The following is a 20,708-nucleotide window of genomic DNA, read 5'->3' on the forward strand; positions in this document are numbered from 1 at the left end:
CACAATACTGGATAGAGTACCAGGACCAATACAATACTGGATGGAGTACCACGACCAACACAATACTGGATGGAGTACCAGGACCAACACAATACTGGATGGCGTAACAGGACCAACACAATACTGGATGGAGTACCACGACCAGCACAATACTGGATGGAGTACCACGACCAACACAATACTGGATGGCGTAACAGGACCAACACAATACTGGATGGAGTACCACGACCAACACAATACTGGATGGAGTACCAGGCCATCACAATACTGGATGGAGTACCAGGACCAACACAATACTGGATGGAGTACCACGACCAGCACAATACTGGATAGAGTACCACGACCAACACAATACTGGATGGAGTACCGGGACCAACACAATACTGGATGGAGTACCAGGACCTACACAATACTGGATGGAGTACCACGACCAACACAATACTGGATGGAGTACCACGACCAGCACAATACTGGATAGAGTACCAGGACCAACACAATACTGGATGGAGTACCACGACCAGCACAATACTGGATAGAGTACCACGACCAACACAATACTGGATGGAGTACCAGGACCAACACAATACTGGATGGAGTACCACGACCAAAACACAATACTGGATGGAGTACCACGACCAGCACAATACTGGATGGAGTACCAGGCCAGCACAATACTGGATGGAGTACCAGGCCATCACAATACTGGATGGAGTACCAGGACCAACACAATACTGGAGGGAGTACCACGACCAGCAAAATACTGGATGGAGTACCATGACCAACACAATACTGGATGGAGTACCAGGACCAACACAATACTGGATGGAGTACCACGACCAACCAAATACTGGATGGAGTACCACGACCAACACAATACTGGATGGAGTACCACGACCAACCAAATACTGGATGGAGTACCACGACCAACACAATACTGAATAGAGTACCATGACCAACACAATACTGGATGGAGTACGACGACCAACACGATACTGGATGGACTACCAAGATCAAGACGATAATGGATGGAGGACCACGAAGAGCACAACACTGGATGGAGTACCACGACCAACGTAATACTGGATGGAGTACCACGACCAACAAAGTACTGGATGGAGTACCACGACCAACACAGTACTGGATGGAGTACCACGACCAACACAGTACTGGATGGAGTACCACGACCAACACAATACTGGATGGACTACCACGACCAGCACAATACTGGATGGAGTACCACGACCAGCACAATACTGGATGGACTACCACAACCAACACAATACTGGATGGACTACCACGACCAACACAATACTGGAAAGAATACCGTGACCAACACAATACTGGATGGAGTACCAGGACCGTCACAATACTGGATGGAGTACCAGGACCAACACAATACTGGATGGAGTACCACGACCAGCACAATACTGGATGGAGTACCATGACCAGCACAATACTGGATAGAGTACCACGACCAACACAATACTGGATGGAGTACCAGGACCAACACAATACTGAATGGAGTACCACGACCAAAACACAATACTGGATGGAGTACCACGACCAGCAAAATACTGGATGGAGTACCATGACCAACACAATACTGGATGGAGTACCAGGACCAACACAATACTGGATGGAGTACCACGACCAACACAATACTGGATGGAGTACCACGACCAAAACACAATACTGGATGGAGTACCAGGCCATCACAATACTGGATGGAGTACCAGGACCAACACAATACTGGATGGACTACCACGACCAACACAATACTGGATGGAGTACCACGACCAGCACAATACTGGATGGAGTACCACGACCAACACAATACTGGAGGGAGTACCACGACCAGCAAAATACTGGATGGAGTACCATGACCAACACAATACTGGATGGAGTACCAGGACCAACACAATACTGGATGGAGTACCACGACCAACACAATACTGGATGGAGTACCACGACCAACCAAATACTGGATGGAGTACCACGACCAACACAATACTGAATAGAGTACCATGACCAACACAATACTGGATGGAGTACGACGACCAACACGATACGGGATGGACTACCAAGATCAAGACGATACTGGATGGAGTACCACGAAGAGCACAACACTGGATGGAGTACCACGACCAACGTAATACTGGATGGAGTACCACGACCAACAAAGTACTGGATGGAGTACCACGACCAACACAGTACTGGATGGAGTACCACGACCAACACAGTACTGGATGGAGTACCACGACCAACACAATACTGGATGGACTACCACGATCAGCACAATACTGGATGGAGTACCACGACCAGCACAATACTGGATGGACTACCACAACCAACACAATACTGGATGGACTACCACGACCAACACAATACTGGAAAGAATACCGTGACCAACACAATACTGGATGGAGTACCAGGACCGTCACAATACTGGATGGAGTACCAGGACCAACACAATACTGGATGGAGTACCACGACCAGCACAATACTGGATGGAGTACCACGACCAGCACAATACTGGATGGAGTACCACGACCAAAACAATACTGGATGGAGTACCACGACCAGCACAATACTGGATTGAGTACCACAACCAACACAATACTGGATGGAGTACCATGACCAACACAATACTGGATGGAGTACCACGACCAGCACAATACTGGATGGAGTACCACGACCAGCACAATACTGAATGGAGTACCACAACCAACAAAATACTGGATGGAGCACCACGACCAACACAATACTGGATGGAGTACCACGACCAATTCAATACTGGATGGACTACCACGACCAGCACAATACTGGATGGAGTACCACGACCAGCACACTACTGGATGGAGTACCATACACTGGCTGCCAGTGTGTTCCTCCCTCATGATCAGCCTCCTCTCTGCTCCTTTCTGTCTGATTGGCAGATTTATTATCTGGCTATGTAACACAATGCCAGCCCTGGCATCTCACAGTCCGCCTGCAGTCCGCCTGCCAGCCTGCCTGACTGGCAACCACACAGAGGCATGCTCTTCAGCCCTGTGGAGATATCAGCCTGTCCTGGTTTCAACTACAGAGGCATGCTCTTCAGCCCTGTGGAGATATAAGCCTGTCCTGGTTTCAACTACAGAGGCATGCCCTTCAGCCCTGTGGAGATATCAGCCTGTCCTGGTTTCAACTACAGAGGCATGCTCTTCAGTCCTGTGGAGATATCAGCCTGTCCTGGTTTCAACTACAGAGGCTAAGTACTTTTGTTCTTCTCTGTCTGGTCGGGCACTGATGATGGGCGATTAGTCCTGGCTCGTAGCCAGCCTTCCAATTCAACCCAAAGTTTATTGATGGGATTGAGGTCAGGGGCTCTGTGCAGGACGGTCAAGTTCTTCCACACCGATCTCAACAAACCTTTTCTGTATGGACCTCGCTTTGTGCACAGGGGCATTGTCATGCATAAACAGGAAAGGGCCTTCCCCAAACTGATACCACAAAGTTGGAAGCACAGAACCATCATCTAGCCACTACTAAGCACTGTCAACTGTGGGACCTTATATAGACTGGTTTGTGCCTTTCCAAATCATGTCCAATCAATTAAATTTACCACAGGTGGACTCCAATCAAGTTGTTAGAAACATCTCAAGGATGATCAATGGAAACAGAATGCGCCTGAGCTCTGAGGGTCTGAATACTTATGTAAATAAGGTATTTCTGTTTTTAATTTATAATACATTACAACATTTCTAACAACTTGTTTTCACCTTGTCATTAAGTGGTATTGTGATGTCATTACGGGGAATTGTGATGTCATTACGGGGAATTGTGATGTCATTACGGGGTATTGTGATGCCATTAAGGGGAATTGTGATGTCGTTAAGGGGAATTGTGATGCCATTAAGGGGAATTGTGATTGTAAAAAAATACATTTCAGATGTCTCGCTCACGCGTTCATTACGTGAGGTTGCTTTATCTTGGCCAGGTCGCAGTTGGAAATGGCCCACCTGGTTAAATAAAGCTGATATAAAAAAATACATTTTAGATGTCTCTCTCACACGTTCATTACGTGAGGTTGTTGGGAAGAACAGAAATTCACCAGATTGTAACAATAACATGTTGACAGGTTGACATGAGGCAGCTTCCTCCACAGACGCCACTACGCCACCTCGTGGACTGCCCCACTGTGGTTACTTCAAGAGGGGCACTACATCCCCTCGTGGACTGCCCCACTGTGTTAAGAGGCACTACGCCCCCTCGTGGACTGCCCCACTGTGGTTACTTCAAGAGGGGCACTACATCCCCTCGTGGACTGCCCCACTGTGTTAAGAGGCACTACGCCCCCTCGTAGACTGCCCCACTGTGGTTACTTCAAGAGGGGCACTACGCCCCCTCGTGGACTGCCCCACTGTGTTAAGAGGCACTACGCCCCCTCGTAGACTGCCCCACTGTGGTTACTTCAAGAGGGGCACTACATCCCCTCGTGGACTGCCCCACTGTGTTAAGAGGCACTACGCCCCCTTGTAGACTGCCCCACTGTGGTTACTTCAAGAGGGGCACTACGCCCCCTTGTGGACTGCCCCACTGTGTTAAGAGGCACTACGCCCCCTCGTGGACTGCCCCACTGTGGTTACTTCAAGAGGGGCACTACGCCCCCTCGTGGACTGCCCCACTGTGTTAAGAGGCACTACGCCCCCTCGTGGACTGCCCCACTGTGGTTACTTCAAGAGGGGCACTACGCCCCCTCGTGGACTGCCCCACTGTGTTAAGAGGCACTACGCCCCCTCGTGGACTGCCCCACTGTGGTTACTTCAAGAGGGGCACTACGCCCCCTCGTGGACTGCCCCACTGTGTTTACTTCAAGAGGGGCACTACGCCCCCTCGTGGACTGCCCCACTGTGTTAAGAGGCACTACGCCCCCTCGTGGACTGCCCCACTGTGTTAAGAGGCACTACGCCCCCTCGTGGACTGCCCCACTGTGTTAAGAGGCACTACGCCCCCTCGTGGACTGCCCCACTGTGGTTACTTCAAGAGGGGCACTACGCCCCCTCGTGGACTGCCCCACTGTGTTAAGAGGCACTACGCCCCCTCGTGGACTGCCCCACTGTGTTAAGAGGCACTACGCCCCCTCGTGGACTGCCCCACTGTGGTTACTTATCATATAAGGACATTTTTTTTGCTCTAGATTAAAAACTTCTTGGTGACAGGGGGCAGTATTTTCACATCCGGATGAAAAGCCCAAAGTAAACTGCCTGCTACTCAGGCCCAGATGCTAGGATTATGCATATCATTATTAGATTTGGATAGAAAACACTCTGACATTTCTAAAACTGTTAGAATAATGTCTGTGAGTATAACAGAACTGAATTGGCAGGTGGAACCCCGAGCACAATCCAACCTGGGATTTTTTTTTAGGTCAATCTGTTTTCCATTAGGTTTCTATGGTAAGCCCTATTTAATAGGAATCTGCTTGTAGTTCCTATAGCTTCCACTAGATGTCAACAGTCTTTAGAAATTGGTTGATGTTGATGATGATGATGATCCACCTGCTCTTCCATGTGTCACTCCAGGTGGACTCAAATCTTTTGGTGCCAGCGACCTGGAACGCACTTCACTTTGTTTTCACTTTGTTATCGTTATTTCTGACTTTTGTGTCGTGCCTGGCTGGTTGAAATATGATTTTCATGTGTTTGTATGCGGGGTGCTGTCCTCAGATAATCGCATGGTCTGCTTTTGCCGTGAAGCCTTTTTGAAATCTGACACTGTGGCTGGATTAAGTTCAGATGTATTTTGCTGTATAAACTTGTATGTTTAATGAATTCTTATTATGAGTATTTCTGTTTTTGGATTTGGCACGCTGCAATTTCACTGGATGTTGTCAAATCAATCCCGTTATCGGGATTCGAGCGGGAAGGGATCACTAAGAAGTTAACCTCTCAACGATACTGGTTCCCAATTGGGAATCAACCCTCCCACGTTCAGCTGAAACGGTGGCGCATGGAACGCAAAAATATTCTTAAAAATATTTAACCTCCACACATTAACAAGTCCAATAGCTCAAATGAAAGATAAACACCTTGTTCATCTAGCCAGCAAGTCAGATTTCTAAAATATTTTACGGCGAAAACATGGCACATATATATGTAAAACCACCACCAGACACAGCTCATTTGAATAGCCAAAACATGCAATCAACAAACGCAGGATTAAAAAATAAATCGCTCACTAACCTTTTGAAAATCTTCATCAGATGACAGTAATATGACATGTTACACAGTACATATTTTTTTTTTTCAATAATATGCCATTTATATCCATAAATGTCCATTTACAGTGAGTTCACGTTCAGAAATTACTCAAAAATGCCCGCAGGAAATCTATGTAGCGCGGCAAGATAACGTAAATAGACATCATAAACTTTGACTAAATATACATGTTCTACATATAGTTAGAAAGATACACTTCTTCTTTATGCAACCGCTTTGTTAGATTTATTTTTAACGTTACAGAAATCGCACACTATTCTATATGCTGAGACGGCGCTCAGTTCCAAGCTACATTTCTACGTAATGTTGGAGTCAACAGAAACACAGATTTAAGCATAAATATTCCCTTACCTTCGATGGTCTTCGTTCAGAATGTTCTGGAAGGCTTCATACTTACCCAATACATCGTTTGGTTTCAAGTCTTGCGTCTTTGTATTAGCTACTGCTAATAACATCAGCTGAAATGCACCCAAAACGTCCTCTGGTCCGGAAAAGTTGCGCATCAAAACTTCAAAATTACATATTATATGTCGACTAAACAGGTCAAACTAAGTGCAGAAGCAAGCTTTATGATGTTTTAGACACGCAAAACAAACTTCAATTCAATCGGCCATCGTCTGCCCTTCTCTTGAGTGCTGGAACAAAGGAATGGTTGGGACCAATTCGCGCCCTAACGCACAGCCTATTCTCTCGTGGCACGCACTAATTTCACTCCCAATTCTCGCGGGATTTGAACGATTCAAAGCTCTACTGAAAGAGGACATCTAGCGGAAGAGATAGAAAGTCTCCCCAGAATCATAGCTGGTTGGGAAGGGTGGGGGCCATGACGTCAAAGTTGCTCCAACTTTCATGGCCACAAAAACTAGTTTGGAAGAATGCCTGCCCTGTGAGTTCTGCTATACTTACAGACATAATTCCAACGGTTTTAGAATCTTTAGAGTGTTTTCTATCCAATAATAATTTTTATTTGCATATATTAGCAATTTTTGACAGATTTTTTTTTCAGTTTACTAGGGGTACCCAATCTCTCCAAAGGGGGCATATGTCTGCCATATCCTTAACAGGTTTTAAAGGAAATGGCACAGGTGTTCATAAATGAACAAATCTCTCAGTCCAAATGCTATAGTCCTTCCATACATGAGTCCTTACCCTGTAGTAGTCTGTGCTGTAGATGTCTCTGGACATCCCGAAGTCTCCTATCTTCACAAGCAGCCCGTTGCCCACTAGACAGTTCCTGGTGGCCAGGTCTCTGTGGACAAAGTGCTGGGAGGTCAGGTACACAATGCCGGCTGAGATCTGGGTAGCGATGTGTAACATCTGGGACAGACCCAGCTCTCCGTCAGTTTGAACGGGATGGCCATCCACAAGGATCATAGCATCTGGACCATGGACTCTGGAGAGAGAGACACATAAACCTTCATCTATACAGTCTGTAGAGGCTGGCCATCTGGACCATGGACTCTGGAGAGAGAGAAACATAAGCCTTCATCTATACAGTCTGTAGAGGCTGGTCAGCTGGACCATGGACTCTGGAGAGAGAGAAACATAAACCTTCATCTATACAGTATGTAGAGGCTGGCCATCTGGACCATGGACTCTGGAGAGAGAGATACGAAACAGAACAGAGGAGTAGTAGAGACAGAGGAGGAGTAGAGACAGAGGAGTTTGATCTCTTACATTAGCTTGATAACTGTGGACATTTTTGCTTTCTTTTTGTTCTAAATAGAGACGGCATGTTGGATTGTGTAAAAATGCAGGAAATTAGCTTTAGATTCCCCCCAAATATTCCAGACCTCCCGTCAGGTTATGTCCCCCCCACTTCTAAAACCAAAGAGGCGCCCCTGTGTACCAGCATTGTTCCTATACCACTACCTGAGGAACTTGTTGAGGTCCCCATGCTTCATGTACTCAAACACCATGATGAGGGGATCTCCATCCACACAGACCCCATAGAACTTAACAATGTGGTCGTGCTGGAGGTTGGTGAGCAGCTCAGCTTCTCTCTGGAAGTCTTTTCTGGCTGACAGGTTGGGGTCCTTCAGGCTCTGGGAACCAAAGGGACACGCTGTTGGTTTCAGGGTCTGTGGATGAGATGGAGAAGTACTGTTGGTTTACTGCTGGTACTACTGTAGTAGTAAACACATTGATATCAGACATCTTATAGACAACAGACAGGTTGAGGTCCTTCAGGCTCTGGGAACCAAAGGGACACGCTGTTGGTTTCAGGGTCTGTGGATGAGATGGAGAAGTACTGTTGGTTTACTGCTGGTACTACTGTAGTAGTAAACACATTGATATCAGACATCTTATAGACAACAGACAGGTTGAGGTCCTTCAGGCTCTGGGAAGAAGAGAGATGTACTGTTGGTATACTGCTGGATGATGTCTGTAAATTACCAGTAGGTCTTCAGTTATACAAACCTAAAAAAACACCTCATCACTCAGTAATATCCCCTCATCACTCAGTAACAACACATCCCCTCATCACTCAGTATCAACACATCCCCTCATCACTCAGTAACAACACATCCCCTCATCACTCAGTAACATCCCCTCATCACTCAGTATCAACACATCCCCTCATCACTCAGTAACATCCCCTCATCACTCAGTATCAACACATCCCCTCATCACTCAGTAACATCCCCTCATCACTCAGTATCAACACATCCCCTCATCACTCAGTAACAACACATCCCCTCATCACTCAGTATCAACACATCCCCTCATCACTCAGTAACATCCCCTCATCACTCAGTATCAACACATCCCCTCATCACTCAGTATCAACACATCCCCTCATCACTCAGTAACATCCCCTCATCACTCAGTAACATCCCCTCATCACTCAGTATCAACACATCCCCTCATCACTCAGTATCAACACATCCCCTCATCACTCAGTAACATCCCCTCATCACTCAGTAACATCACATCTCCTTATCACTCAGTAACATCCCCTCATCACTCAGTAACATCACATACCCTCATCACTCAGTAACGTAGCCAGACAACATGGTCACAGTGTTCTGGTGACTGCTCTAAACAAACTGTCTGGACCAGTAATACCAGACAGCACGGTCACAGTGTTCTGGTGACTGTCTGGACCAGTAATACCAGACAGCACGGTCACAGTGTTCTGGTGACTCCTCTAAACAAACTGTCTGGACCAGTAATACCAGACAGCACGGTCACAGTGTTCTGGTGACTCCTCTAAACAAACTGTCTGGACCAGTAATACCAGACAGCACGGTCACAGTGTTCTGGTGACTGTCTGGACCAGTAATACCAGACAGCACGGTCACAGTGTCCTGGTGACTCCTCTAAACAAACTGTCTGGACCCAGAGGAGAAACATTTACTGAGAATGTATCCACACTGGCGTCCTAATCCCTTTATAGTGCACAATGAACCCCTGTGAACCCTGTTCAAATGTAGTGCATTTGAACAGGGAATAGGATGCAAATGTAGTGCCTTACACAGGGAATAGGATGCAAATGTAGTGCGCTACACAGGGAATAGGATGCAAATGTAGTGCACTACACAGGGAATAGGATGCAAATGTAGTGCACTACACAGGGAATAGGATGCCATTGAGGATACACTATCAGTAAATGTTTCTCCTCTGGGCGTCAGTCCAACATAATAACTACGAGTGCTTAGACACGATAATAACAGGAAGAGAACTGCAGGGTTTCAGTTGGTTGACATAAAGTGATATTCTGTTTTATATTCTATTCCAACGGAGATGGAAGAAGATAAAAGTGTTTGAAAGCAAACAGACACCGTTCCTTTCCCACAACAGACACCGTTCCTTTCCCACAACACAACAGACACCGTTCCTTTCCCACCACAGACAAAATTATTTTCCCACAACAGACACCGTTCCTTTCCCACAACACAACAGACACCGTTCCTTTCCCACAACAGACACCGTTCCTTTCCCACCACACAACAGACACCATTACTTTCCCACAACAGACACCGTTCCTTTCCCACCACACAACAGACACCATTCCTTTCCCACAACAGACACCGTTCCTTTCCCACAACAGACAACGTTCCTTTCCCACAACACAACAAACACCGTTCCTTTCCAACAACACAACAGACACCGTTCCTTTCACACAACAGACACTGTTCCTTTCCCACAAAACAACAGACACCGTTCCTTTCCCACAACACAACAGACACCGTTCCTTTCCCACAACAGACACCGTTCCTTTCACACAACACAACAGCCACCGTTCCTTTCACACAACAGACACCGTTCCTTTCCCACAACACAACAGACACCGTTCCTTTCCCACAACACAACAGACACCGTTCCTTTCCCACAACAGACACCGTTCCTTTCCCACAACAAAACAGACACCGTTCCTTTCCCACAACACAACAGACACCGTTCCTTTCCCACAACACAACAGACACTGTTCCTTTCCCACAACACAACAGACACCGTTCCTTTCCCACAACACAACAGACACCGTTCCTTTCCCACAACACAACAGACACCGTTCCTTTCCCACAACACAACAGACACCGTTCCTTTCCCACAACACAACAGACACCGTTCTTTTCCCACAACACAACAGACACCGTTCCTTTCCCACAACACAACAGACACCGCTCCTTTCCCACCACACAACAGACACCGTTCCTTTCCCACCACACAACAGACACCGTTCCTTTCCCACCCCACAACAGACACCGTTCCTTTCCCACAACAGACACCGTTCCTTTCTCACAACAGACACCATTCCTTTCCCACAACAGACACCATTCCTTTCCCACAACAGACACCATTCCTTTCCCACAACAGACACCGTTCCTTTCCCACCACACAACAGACACCGTTCCTTTCCGACCACACAACAGACACCATTCCTTTCCCACCACACAACAGACACCATTCCTTTCCCACAACAGACACCATTCCTTTCCCACAACAGACACCATTCCTTTCCCACCACACAACAGACACCATTCCTTTCCCACAACAGACACCATTCCTTTCCCACAACAGACACCATTCCTTTGCCACAACAAACACCATTCCTTTCCCACCACACAACAGACACCATTCCTTTCCCACCACACAAAAGACACCATTCCTTTCCCACCACACAACAGACACCATTCCTTTCCCACCACACAAAAGACACCATTCCTTTCCCAACACACAACAGACACCGTTCCTTTCCCACAACAGACACCATTCCTTTCCCACAACAGACACCATTCCTTTCCCACCACACAACAGACACCATTCCTTTCCCACAACAGACACCGTTCCTTTCCCACAACAGACACCGTTCCTTTCTGACAACAGACACCATTCCTTTTCCACAACAGACACCATTCCTTTCCCACAACAGACACTGTTCCTTTCCCACCACACAACAGACACCGTTCCTTTCCCACCACACAACAGACACCATTCCTGTCCCACCACACAAAAGACACCATTTCTTTTCCACAACAGACACCATTCCTTTCCCACAACAGACACCGTTCCTTTCCCACAACAGACACCGTTCCATTCCCACAACAGACACCATTCCTTTTCCACAACAGACACCATTCCTTTGCCACAACAAACACCATTCCTTTCTGACAACAGACACCATTCCTTTTCCACAACAGACACCATTCCTTTTCCACAACAGACACCATTCCTTTCCCACAACAGACACCGTTCCTTTCCCACCACACAACAGACACCGTTCCTTTCCCACCACACAACAGACACCGTTCCTTTCCCACCACACAACAGACACCATTCCTGTCCTACCACACAAAAGACACCATTCCTTTTCCACAACAGACACCATTCCTTTCCCACAACAGACACCGTTCCTTTCCCACAACAGACACCGTTCCTTTCCCATAACAGACACCGTTCCTTTCCCATAACAGACACCGTTCCTTTTCCACAACAGACACCATTCCTTTCCCACCACACAACATACACCGTTCCTTTCTGACAACAGACACCATTCCTTTTCCACAACAGACACCATTCCTTTCCCACAACAGACATCGTTCCTTTCCCACCACACAACAGAAACCGTTCCTTTCCCACCACACAACAGACACCGTTCCTTTCCCACCACACAACAGACACCGTTCCTTTCCCACCACACAACAGACACCATTCCTGTCCCACCACACAAAAGACACCATTCCTTTTCCACAACAGACACCATTCCTTTCCCACAACAGACACCGTTCCTTTCCCACAACAGACACCGTTCCTTTCCCACAACAGACACCGTTCCTTTCCCACAACAGACACCGTTCCTTTCCCACAACAGACACCGTTCCTTTTCCACAACAGACACCATTCCTTTCCCACCACACAACATACACAGTTCCTTTCTGACAACAGACACCATTCCTTTCCCACAACAGACACCATTCCTTTCCCACCACACAACAGACACCGTTCCTTTCCCACCACACAACAGACACCGTTCCTTTCCCACCACACAACAGACACCATTCCTTTCCCACCACACAACAGACACCGTTCCTTTCTGACAACAGACACCATTCCTTTCCCACCACACAACAGACACCGTTCCTTTTCCACAACAGACACCATTCCTTTCCCACCACACAACAGACACCGTTCCTTTCCCACAATAGACTCCCACTGATTTTGCCAAACAAGCTCTATTTTTTGTGTCCTCTGGTATATTCTAATGCTACATTGTATTTTCAACAAGCAACTATCAAGTTCTAACATGGATTAAAAACCATTTTCTCATAACAGTCTTAGTTTCATCAGCTATTGATATTCAATCTGTTTTCTGTTATCATGTGTTGGACCAGAGTGAAACTATCTCTCCACCAGACTACCTATTGATCCTGGGGTGAGGAGGATTCACCATCTTCATCAAATGTTTTATTCATTTAATCTGCAAATAATTGGCAAAAAAAGCATACTAGTATGCAAATGAACGTCTCTTACCGCTGCGATTCAGTAGGCTACTGACGAGTCACTCACTTTAACATCCCCATCTGGCAAGTCCTGTTGGACTACATATTGAACAACTACAAATGAGGTCTAGAGTTTGGTTGTCCGGATGTGATACCTTGGACATATAACTATGTTGTATGATTAATGAATGGAGAGGACAGACGAGTTACATTACATTACTGTAACAGTACTGTGTCTGTTTGGGGGATCCCACCTAATGAGAACCATTTACCACAGACAGTACTGTGTCTGTTTGGGGGATCCCTCCTAATGAGATCCATTTACCACAGACAGTACTGTGTCTGTTTGGGGGATCCCACCTAATGAGAACCATTTACCACAGAGAGTACTGTGTCTGTTTGGGGGATCCCACCTAATGAGAACCATTTACCACAGACAGTACTGTGTCTGTTTGGGGGATCCCACCTAATGAGAACCATTTACCACAGACAGTACTGTGTCTGTTTGGGGGATCCCTCCTAATGAGATCCATTTACCACAGACAGTACTGTGTCTGTTTAGGGGATCCCACCTAATGAGAACCATTTACCACAGACAGTACTGTGTCTGTTTGGGGGATCCCACCTAATGAGAACCATTTACCACAGACAGTACTGTGTCTGTTTGGGGGATCCCTCCTAATGAGATCCATTTACCACAGACAGTACTGTGTCTGTTTGGGGGATCCCACCTAATGAGAACCATTTACCACAGACAGCTGTAACAGTAGTGTGTCTGTTTGGAGGATCCCACCTAATGAGAACCATTTACCACAGACAGCTGTAACAGTAGTGTGTCTGTTTGGGGGATCCCTCCTAATGAGAACCATTTACCACAGACAGTACTGTGTCTGTTTGGGGGATCCCACCTAATGAGAACCATTTACCACAGACAGTACTGTGTCTGTTTGGAGGATCCCACCTAATGAGAACCATTTACCACAGACAGTAGTGTGTCTGTTTGGAGAATCCCTCCTAATGAGATCCATTTACCACAGACAGTACTGTGTCTGTTTGGGGGATCCCACCTAATGAGAACCATTTACCACAGACAGCTGTAACAGTAGTGTGTCTGTTTGGGGGATCCCTCCTTACCTTGACAGCCACCAGCATGGTATCCTTGGTGGGGATCAGGTTGTAGCACTCAGCCAGGAAGACCTTTCCGAACGCCCCCTCTCCCAGCTCCCTCTTCAGGAGGATGTCCCTGCGCTTTATGTGCTGTACGTCTGGGGACAAACACACACAGACAGAGTGAGTCTGGAGGTGAGGGACAAACACACACAGACAGAGTGAGTCTGGAGGGAGGGGGGGGGACAAACACACACAGACAGAGTGAGTCTGGAGGGGAGGGACAAACACACACAGACAGAGTGAGTCTGGAGGGAGGGGGGACAAAGAGTGGTGGTGCTGTCTGATATAGAGTGGTGGTGCTGTCTGATATAGAGTGGTGGTGCTGTCTGATTTAGAGTGGTGGTGCTGTCTGATTTAGAGTGGTGGTGCTGTCTGATATAGAGTGGTGGTGGTGTCTGATATAGAGTGGTGGTGCTGTCTGATTTAGAGTGGTGGTGCTGTCTGATTTAGAGTGGTGGTGCTGTCTGATATAGAGTGGTGGTGGTGTCTGATATAGAGTGGTGGTGCTGTCTGATATAGAGTGGTGGTGCTGTCTGATATAGAGTGGTGGTGCTGTCTGATGTAGAGTGGTGGTGCTGTCTGATATAGAGTGGTGGTGCTGTCTGATAGAGTGGTGGTGCTGTCTGCTAGAGTGGTGGTGCTGTCTGACAGAGTGGTGGTGTTGACTGATATAGAGTGGTGGTGCTGTCTGATATAGAGTGGTGGTGTTGTCTGATATAGAGTGGTGGTGGTGTTGTCTGATATAGAGTTGTGGTGCTGTCTGATATAGAGTTGTGGTGCTGTCTGATATAGAGTGGTGGTGCTGTCTGATATAGAGTGGTGGTGGTGCTGTCTGATATAGAGTGGTGGTGCTGTCTGATATAGAGTGGTGGTGGTGCTGTCTGATATCGAGTGGTGGTGGTGCTGTCTGATATAGAGTGGTGGTGCTGTTTGATATAGAGTGGTGGTGCTGTCTGATATAGAGTGGTGGTGCTGTCTGATATAGAGTGGTGGTGCTGTCTGATATAGAGTGGTGGTGCTGTCTGATATAGAGTGGTGGTGCTGTCTGATATAGAGTGGTGGTGCTGTCTGATATAGAGTGGTGGTGGTGCTGTCTGATATCGAGTGGTGGTGGTGCTGTCTGATATAGAGTGGTGGTGCTGTTTGATATAGAGTGGTGGTGATGTCTGATGTAGGGTGGTGGTGCTGTCTGATATAGAGTGGTGGTGCTGTCTGATGTAGAGTGGTGGTGCTGTCTGACATAGAGTGGTGGTGCTGTCTGATATAGAGTGGTGGTGCTGTCTGATATAGAGTGGTGGTGCTGTCTGATATAGAGTGGTGGTGCTGTCTAAAGAAGATGATAAACTCGAATGTGACCCTATTCCCTACATAGTGCACTACTTTAGACCTGAGCCCTATTCCCTATATTTTGGTACTACTGTAGACCAGAGCCCTATTCCCTACATAGTGCACTACTTTAGACCAGAGCCCTATTCCCTATATTTTGGTACTACTATAGACCAGAGCCCGATTCCCTACATAGTGCACTACTTTAGACCAGAGCCCTATTCCCTACATAGTGCACTACTTTAGACCAGAGCCCTATTCCCTATATTTTGGTACTACTATAGACCAGAGCCCTATTCCCTACATAGTGCACTACTTTAGACCAGAGCCCTATTCCCTACATAGTGCACTACTTTAGACCAGAGCCCTATTCCCTATATTTTGGTACTACTATAGACCAGAGACCTATTCCCTATGTAGTGGCACTACTTTAGACCAGAGCCCTATTCCCTACATAGTGCACTACTTTAGACCAGAGCCCTATTCCTACTGTTGACCAGGGCCCATTAAGTTCTGCTCAAAAGTAGTCCACTAGAATAGGTTGTAATTTGGGCCTGTATGATGACGTACCTCTGTAGAGCAGAGGCACTAAACCCCTCTCTGCCTGAGGATACTCTTTTAAAGGAAAGATAACCAGCTGAGACGCAGATGGTGAATTCCTCCTGAAACTCATATTTCCAACTGGAAAATTATGTTTACATTCATTCCAATTAGAGAGGAAGGGAGCTTAGCCAAACCAGTTTTATATAGGCCTACGTTCCAAATGGTAAACCATTCCCTACACAGTGCACTACTTTTGAAAAGAGCCCTGGAGGAGTGCACTATGTAGGGAATAGGGTGCCATTAGGGAATCGTTTTTACTGTACTTATGCAGACTGATCAAAGAGTGTCTAAGATCAATACCCAGCCTGCCCTGCTCTTCAGATAGCACATCACTGAGGAAAATGAGTGTCTAAGATCAATACCCAGCGTGCTCTGCTCTTCAGATAGCACAGTATATAGGACTAGTCCACTACGTAGGGAACAGGGTGCCCTTTGGGATACAAGCCTAACTCCCTGAGATCTGAGAGTCGGAAATAGAAAGGAAGGAATCAAGCATTAGTTCTGGTGATTGGCAGAGTAACTAACTAACTGGGCCTCTGAATTAGTCTGGTGATTGGCAGAGGAACTAACTAACTGGGCCTCTGAATTAGTCTGGTCCAAGTACTTTCAGAACTGATATTTAATTGAGAAAAATACAACAAAATATCAAATGATTTTAGATATTAATTCAAAACCTTTCGTGGTGAGGAATACACAGGAGATGAACAATGGAAACAAATGAAACCAAACTGAAATTCTTTAATTAGCATAAGTATGAGAAGTGGCCAAGGCTACATTCTGGTGTTTCAAGACCAGAGAAATACCCTATACATACTAAAGTTTTGAGTATATTCAAATGAGTGGATTTGGCTATTTCAGCCACACCCGTTGCTGACAGGTGTATCAACTCCAGCACACTGCCATGCAATCTCCATAGACAAACATTGGCAGTAGAATGGCCTTACTGAGGAGCTCAGTGACTTTCAACATGGCACCGTCATAGGATGCCATCTTTCCAAAAAGTCAGTTCATCAAATTTCTGCCCTGCTAGAGCTGCCCGGTCAACTGTAAGTGCTGTTATTGTGAAGTGGAAACGTTCTAGGAGCAACAGCTGTGAAGTGCAAGGCCACACAAGCTCACAGAACGGGACCGCTGAGTGCTGAAGCGCGTAGCATGTATAAATAGTCGGTACTCGGTTGCAACACTCACTACCGAGTTACCAAACTGCCTCTAGAAGCAACGTCAGCACAAGAACTGTCTGTCGGGAGCTTGATGAAATGGATTTCCATGTCCGAGCAGCATCACACAAGCCTAAGATCACCATGCGCAATGCCAAGCGTTGGCTGGAGTGGTGTAAAGCTTTCCGCCATTGAACTCTGGAGCAGTGGAAACTCGTTCTCTGGAGTGATGAATCACACTTCACCATCTGGCAGTTCGACAGACGAATCTGGGTTTGGCGGATTTCAGGAGAACCCTACCTGCCCCAATGCATAGTGCCAACTGTAAAGTTTGGTGGAGGAGGAATAATGTTCTGGGGCTGTTTTTCATGGTTCGGACCCCTTAGTTCCAGTGAAGGGAAATCGTAACACTACAGCAAACAGTGACATTCTAGACAATTCTGTGCTTCCAACTTTGTGGTAACAGTTTGGGGAAGGCCCTTTCCTGTTTCAGCATGACAATGCCCCTATGCACAAAGCGAGGTCCATACAGAAATGGTTTGTTGAGATCTGTGTGGAAGAACTTGACCGGCCTGCGCAGAGCCCTGACCTCAATCCCATTGGGATGAATTGGAACGCCGACTACGAGCCAGGCCTAATCACCCCCAACATCAGTGCCCAACCTCACAAACTCTATTCTGGCTGAATGGAAGTAAGTCCCCGCAGCAATGTTCCAACATCTAATAGAGAGAGAAAGACAGAGAGACAGAGAGACAGAGAGAGAGAGAGACAGAGAGAGACAGAGAGAGAGACAGAGAGAGAGACAGAGAGAGAGACAGAGAGAGAGACAGAGAGAGAGACAGAGAGAGAGACAGAGAGAGAGACAGAGAGAGGGACAGAGAGAGGGCCAGAGAGAGAGAGAGAGGGACAGAGAGAGAGTGGGACAGAGAGATAGGGACAGAGAGAGAGAGAGGGGGCGACAGAGAGAGAGAGAGAAAGAGAGCGAGAGAGAGAGAGAGAGAGAGAGACAGAGATAGACAGAGAGAGAGACAGAGAGAGGGACAGAGAGAGAGAGAGAGTACTTACAGGTGGTGGGTGTGTTGCAGTCGTGTCCGTGTCTGAAGTACTGTGGTTTCTCTATAACAGGTATATGGGTCATTCCTATAACCACCTCGTCAGCCTCGCCGTTGAGGGTACAGGGTGTGATGATGCCATGGTTGACGTGATGAAGAGGACTGGCAGAGTCTTCCTCACCACTGATCGCCGCCACCGGCCCTTGAAGAGGAAGACAAAGTTAATAAATCGAATAAATATAAAGCCCTTTTTACATCAGCAGTCGTCACAAAGTGCTTTACAGTTATGTAGCCGAAGGCCTGCAGAACCACAACACATGGAAATCTCTTTAACCACAATTGGAGCATTTTTTATGTAATATATCTCTATATGCTAAGCAATGTTTAACTCTTAGCTGTGTCTGAGGCAGTTTAGCAATCTGTACGTTTTCTCAGGTCAATCTGTACGTTTTCTCAGGTCAATCTGGACAGTTTTGAAGTTCGCCACCATCTTCCTAGTGTGTCAGTACACCGTAATGTCCCATCTTCGATCAATCCCTGAAAATCTGTTTTTGTTTCTCCAGCTTGGCAGTACCGGAGCCAGTCTCTGTATCATCAGTGAGTCACAGGCTCACAAAGTGCACTCTGACAGCCTTCATATTCTGAGAGGACGGAAAATAACAACGAGAGGAAGGGAAAGGACATCCAAGAGGATGGAAAATAACAACCGATAGGAAGGGAAAGGACATCCAAGAGGATGGAAAATAACAACCGAGAGGAAGGGAAAGGACATCCAAGAGGATGGAAAATAACAACCAAGAGGAAGGGAAAGATCATCCAAGAGGAAGGAAATAACATCCAAGAGGAAGGGAAAAAACAACCAAGAGGAAGGGAAAGAACATCCAAGAGGAAGGAAATAACATCCAAGAGGAAGGGAAAGATCATCCAAGAGGAAGGGAAAAAACAACCAAGAGGAAGGGAAAGATCATCCAAGAGGAAGGGAAAGATCATCCAAGAGGAAGGGAAAAAACTACCAAGAGGAAAGGAAAGATCATCCAAGAGGAAGGGAAAGATCATCCAAGAGGAAGGGAAAGATCATCCAAGAGGAAGAAAAATAACATCCAAGAGGACAGAAAATAACATCCAAGAGGACAGAAAATAACATCCAAGAGGACAGAAAATAACATCCAAGAGGACAGAAAATAACATCCAAGAGGACAGAAAATAACATCCAAGAGGACAGAAAATAACAACCGAGAGGAAGGAAAATAACAACCGAGAGGAAGGAAAATAACATCCAAGAGGACAGAAAATAACATCCAGAATGACAGGGTGATATTGGAGCTGATTTAGCGAGAGAATGACAGGGTGATATTGGAGCTGATTTAGTGACAATGACAGGATGATATTGGAGCTGATTTAGTGACATAATGACAGGGTGATATTGGAGCTGATTCAGGTAGAGAATGACAGGGTGATATTGGAGCTGATTTAGTGACATAATGACAGGGTGATATTGGAGCTGATTTAGTGAGAGAATGACAGGGTGATATTGGAGCTGATTTAGTGACAATGACAGGATGATATTGGAGCTGATTTAGTGACGTAATGACAGGGTGATATTGGAGCTGATTTAGTGAGAGAATGACAGTGTGATATTGGAGCTGATTTAGTGACATAATGACAGGGTGATATTTGAGCTGATTCAGTTAGAGAATGACAGGGTGATATTGGAGCTGATTTAGTGACATAATGACAGTGTGATAACATGCGTCTTGGTGAGAGGTGTAGGAGTCAGGCGCAGGAGAGCAGGGATGTCTGAGGAGCGTGTTTAATAATAGTCCAGCAATGCAAATGGCACAGAACAAAAATCCCCAAACTACGCTCTCGAATAATCGTGCAAACACACGGAGGAACTAACACAGTTCCGACACTTTACATACACGTGCGTAAATGCGAAAAAAACAACAAACATCAAATACCATCGAACGCAATACACACAAGTCTAATCCTGCACGAATTACGGCAGGTAACAGCTGCCCTATATACCCACAGAAATCAAAGCAATTGAAAACCAGGTGTGAAAAGGAACACAGACAAAACAACCAGAAAAAGAAAAAGGGATCGGTAGTGGCTAGTAGACCGGCGACGCCGAGCGCCGCCCGAACAGGGAGAGAAGTTACCCTCGGTAGAAGTCGTGACAGTACCCCCCCCTGA

The 20,708-nt window shown here is 46.5% G+C and overlaps 1 protein-coding gene across 1 annotated transcript in view; it reads right to left on the minus strand.

Moving 5' to 3' along the window:
• The window catches only part of LOC139384445 (NT-3 growth factor receptor-like), a 130,012-nt gene that overhangs the window by 12,035 nt on the left and 97,269 nt on the right, over window positions 1-20,708 (minus strand). Inside the window, exons 12-15 of the mRNA XM_071129211.1 lie at window positions 18,526-18,714; window positions 14,339-14,469; window positions 8,133-8,305; window positions 7,410-7,653 (exon numbers count right to left, since the gene is read on the minus strand). Coding sequence (XP_070985312.1) covers window positions 7,410-7,653; window positions 8,133-8,305; window positions 14,339-14,469; window positions 18,526-18,714 — 737 coding nt within the window. The remainder of the gene's footprint in view (window positions 1-7,409; window positions 7,654-8,132; window positions 8,306-14,338; window positions 14,470-18,525; window positions 18,715-20,708) is intronic.

Source organism: Oncorhynchus clarkii, chromosome 26 (genome assembly GCF_045791955.1).
Source record: "Oncorhynchus clarkii lewisi isolate Uvic-CL-2024 chromosome 26, UVic_Ocla_1.0, whole genome shotgun sequence".
In the NCBI taxonomy this organism is placed as follows: domain Eukaryota; kingdom Metazoa; phylum Chordata; class Actinopteri; order Salmoniformes; family Salmonidae; genus Oncorhynchus; species Oncorhynchus clarkii.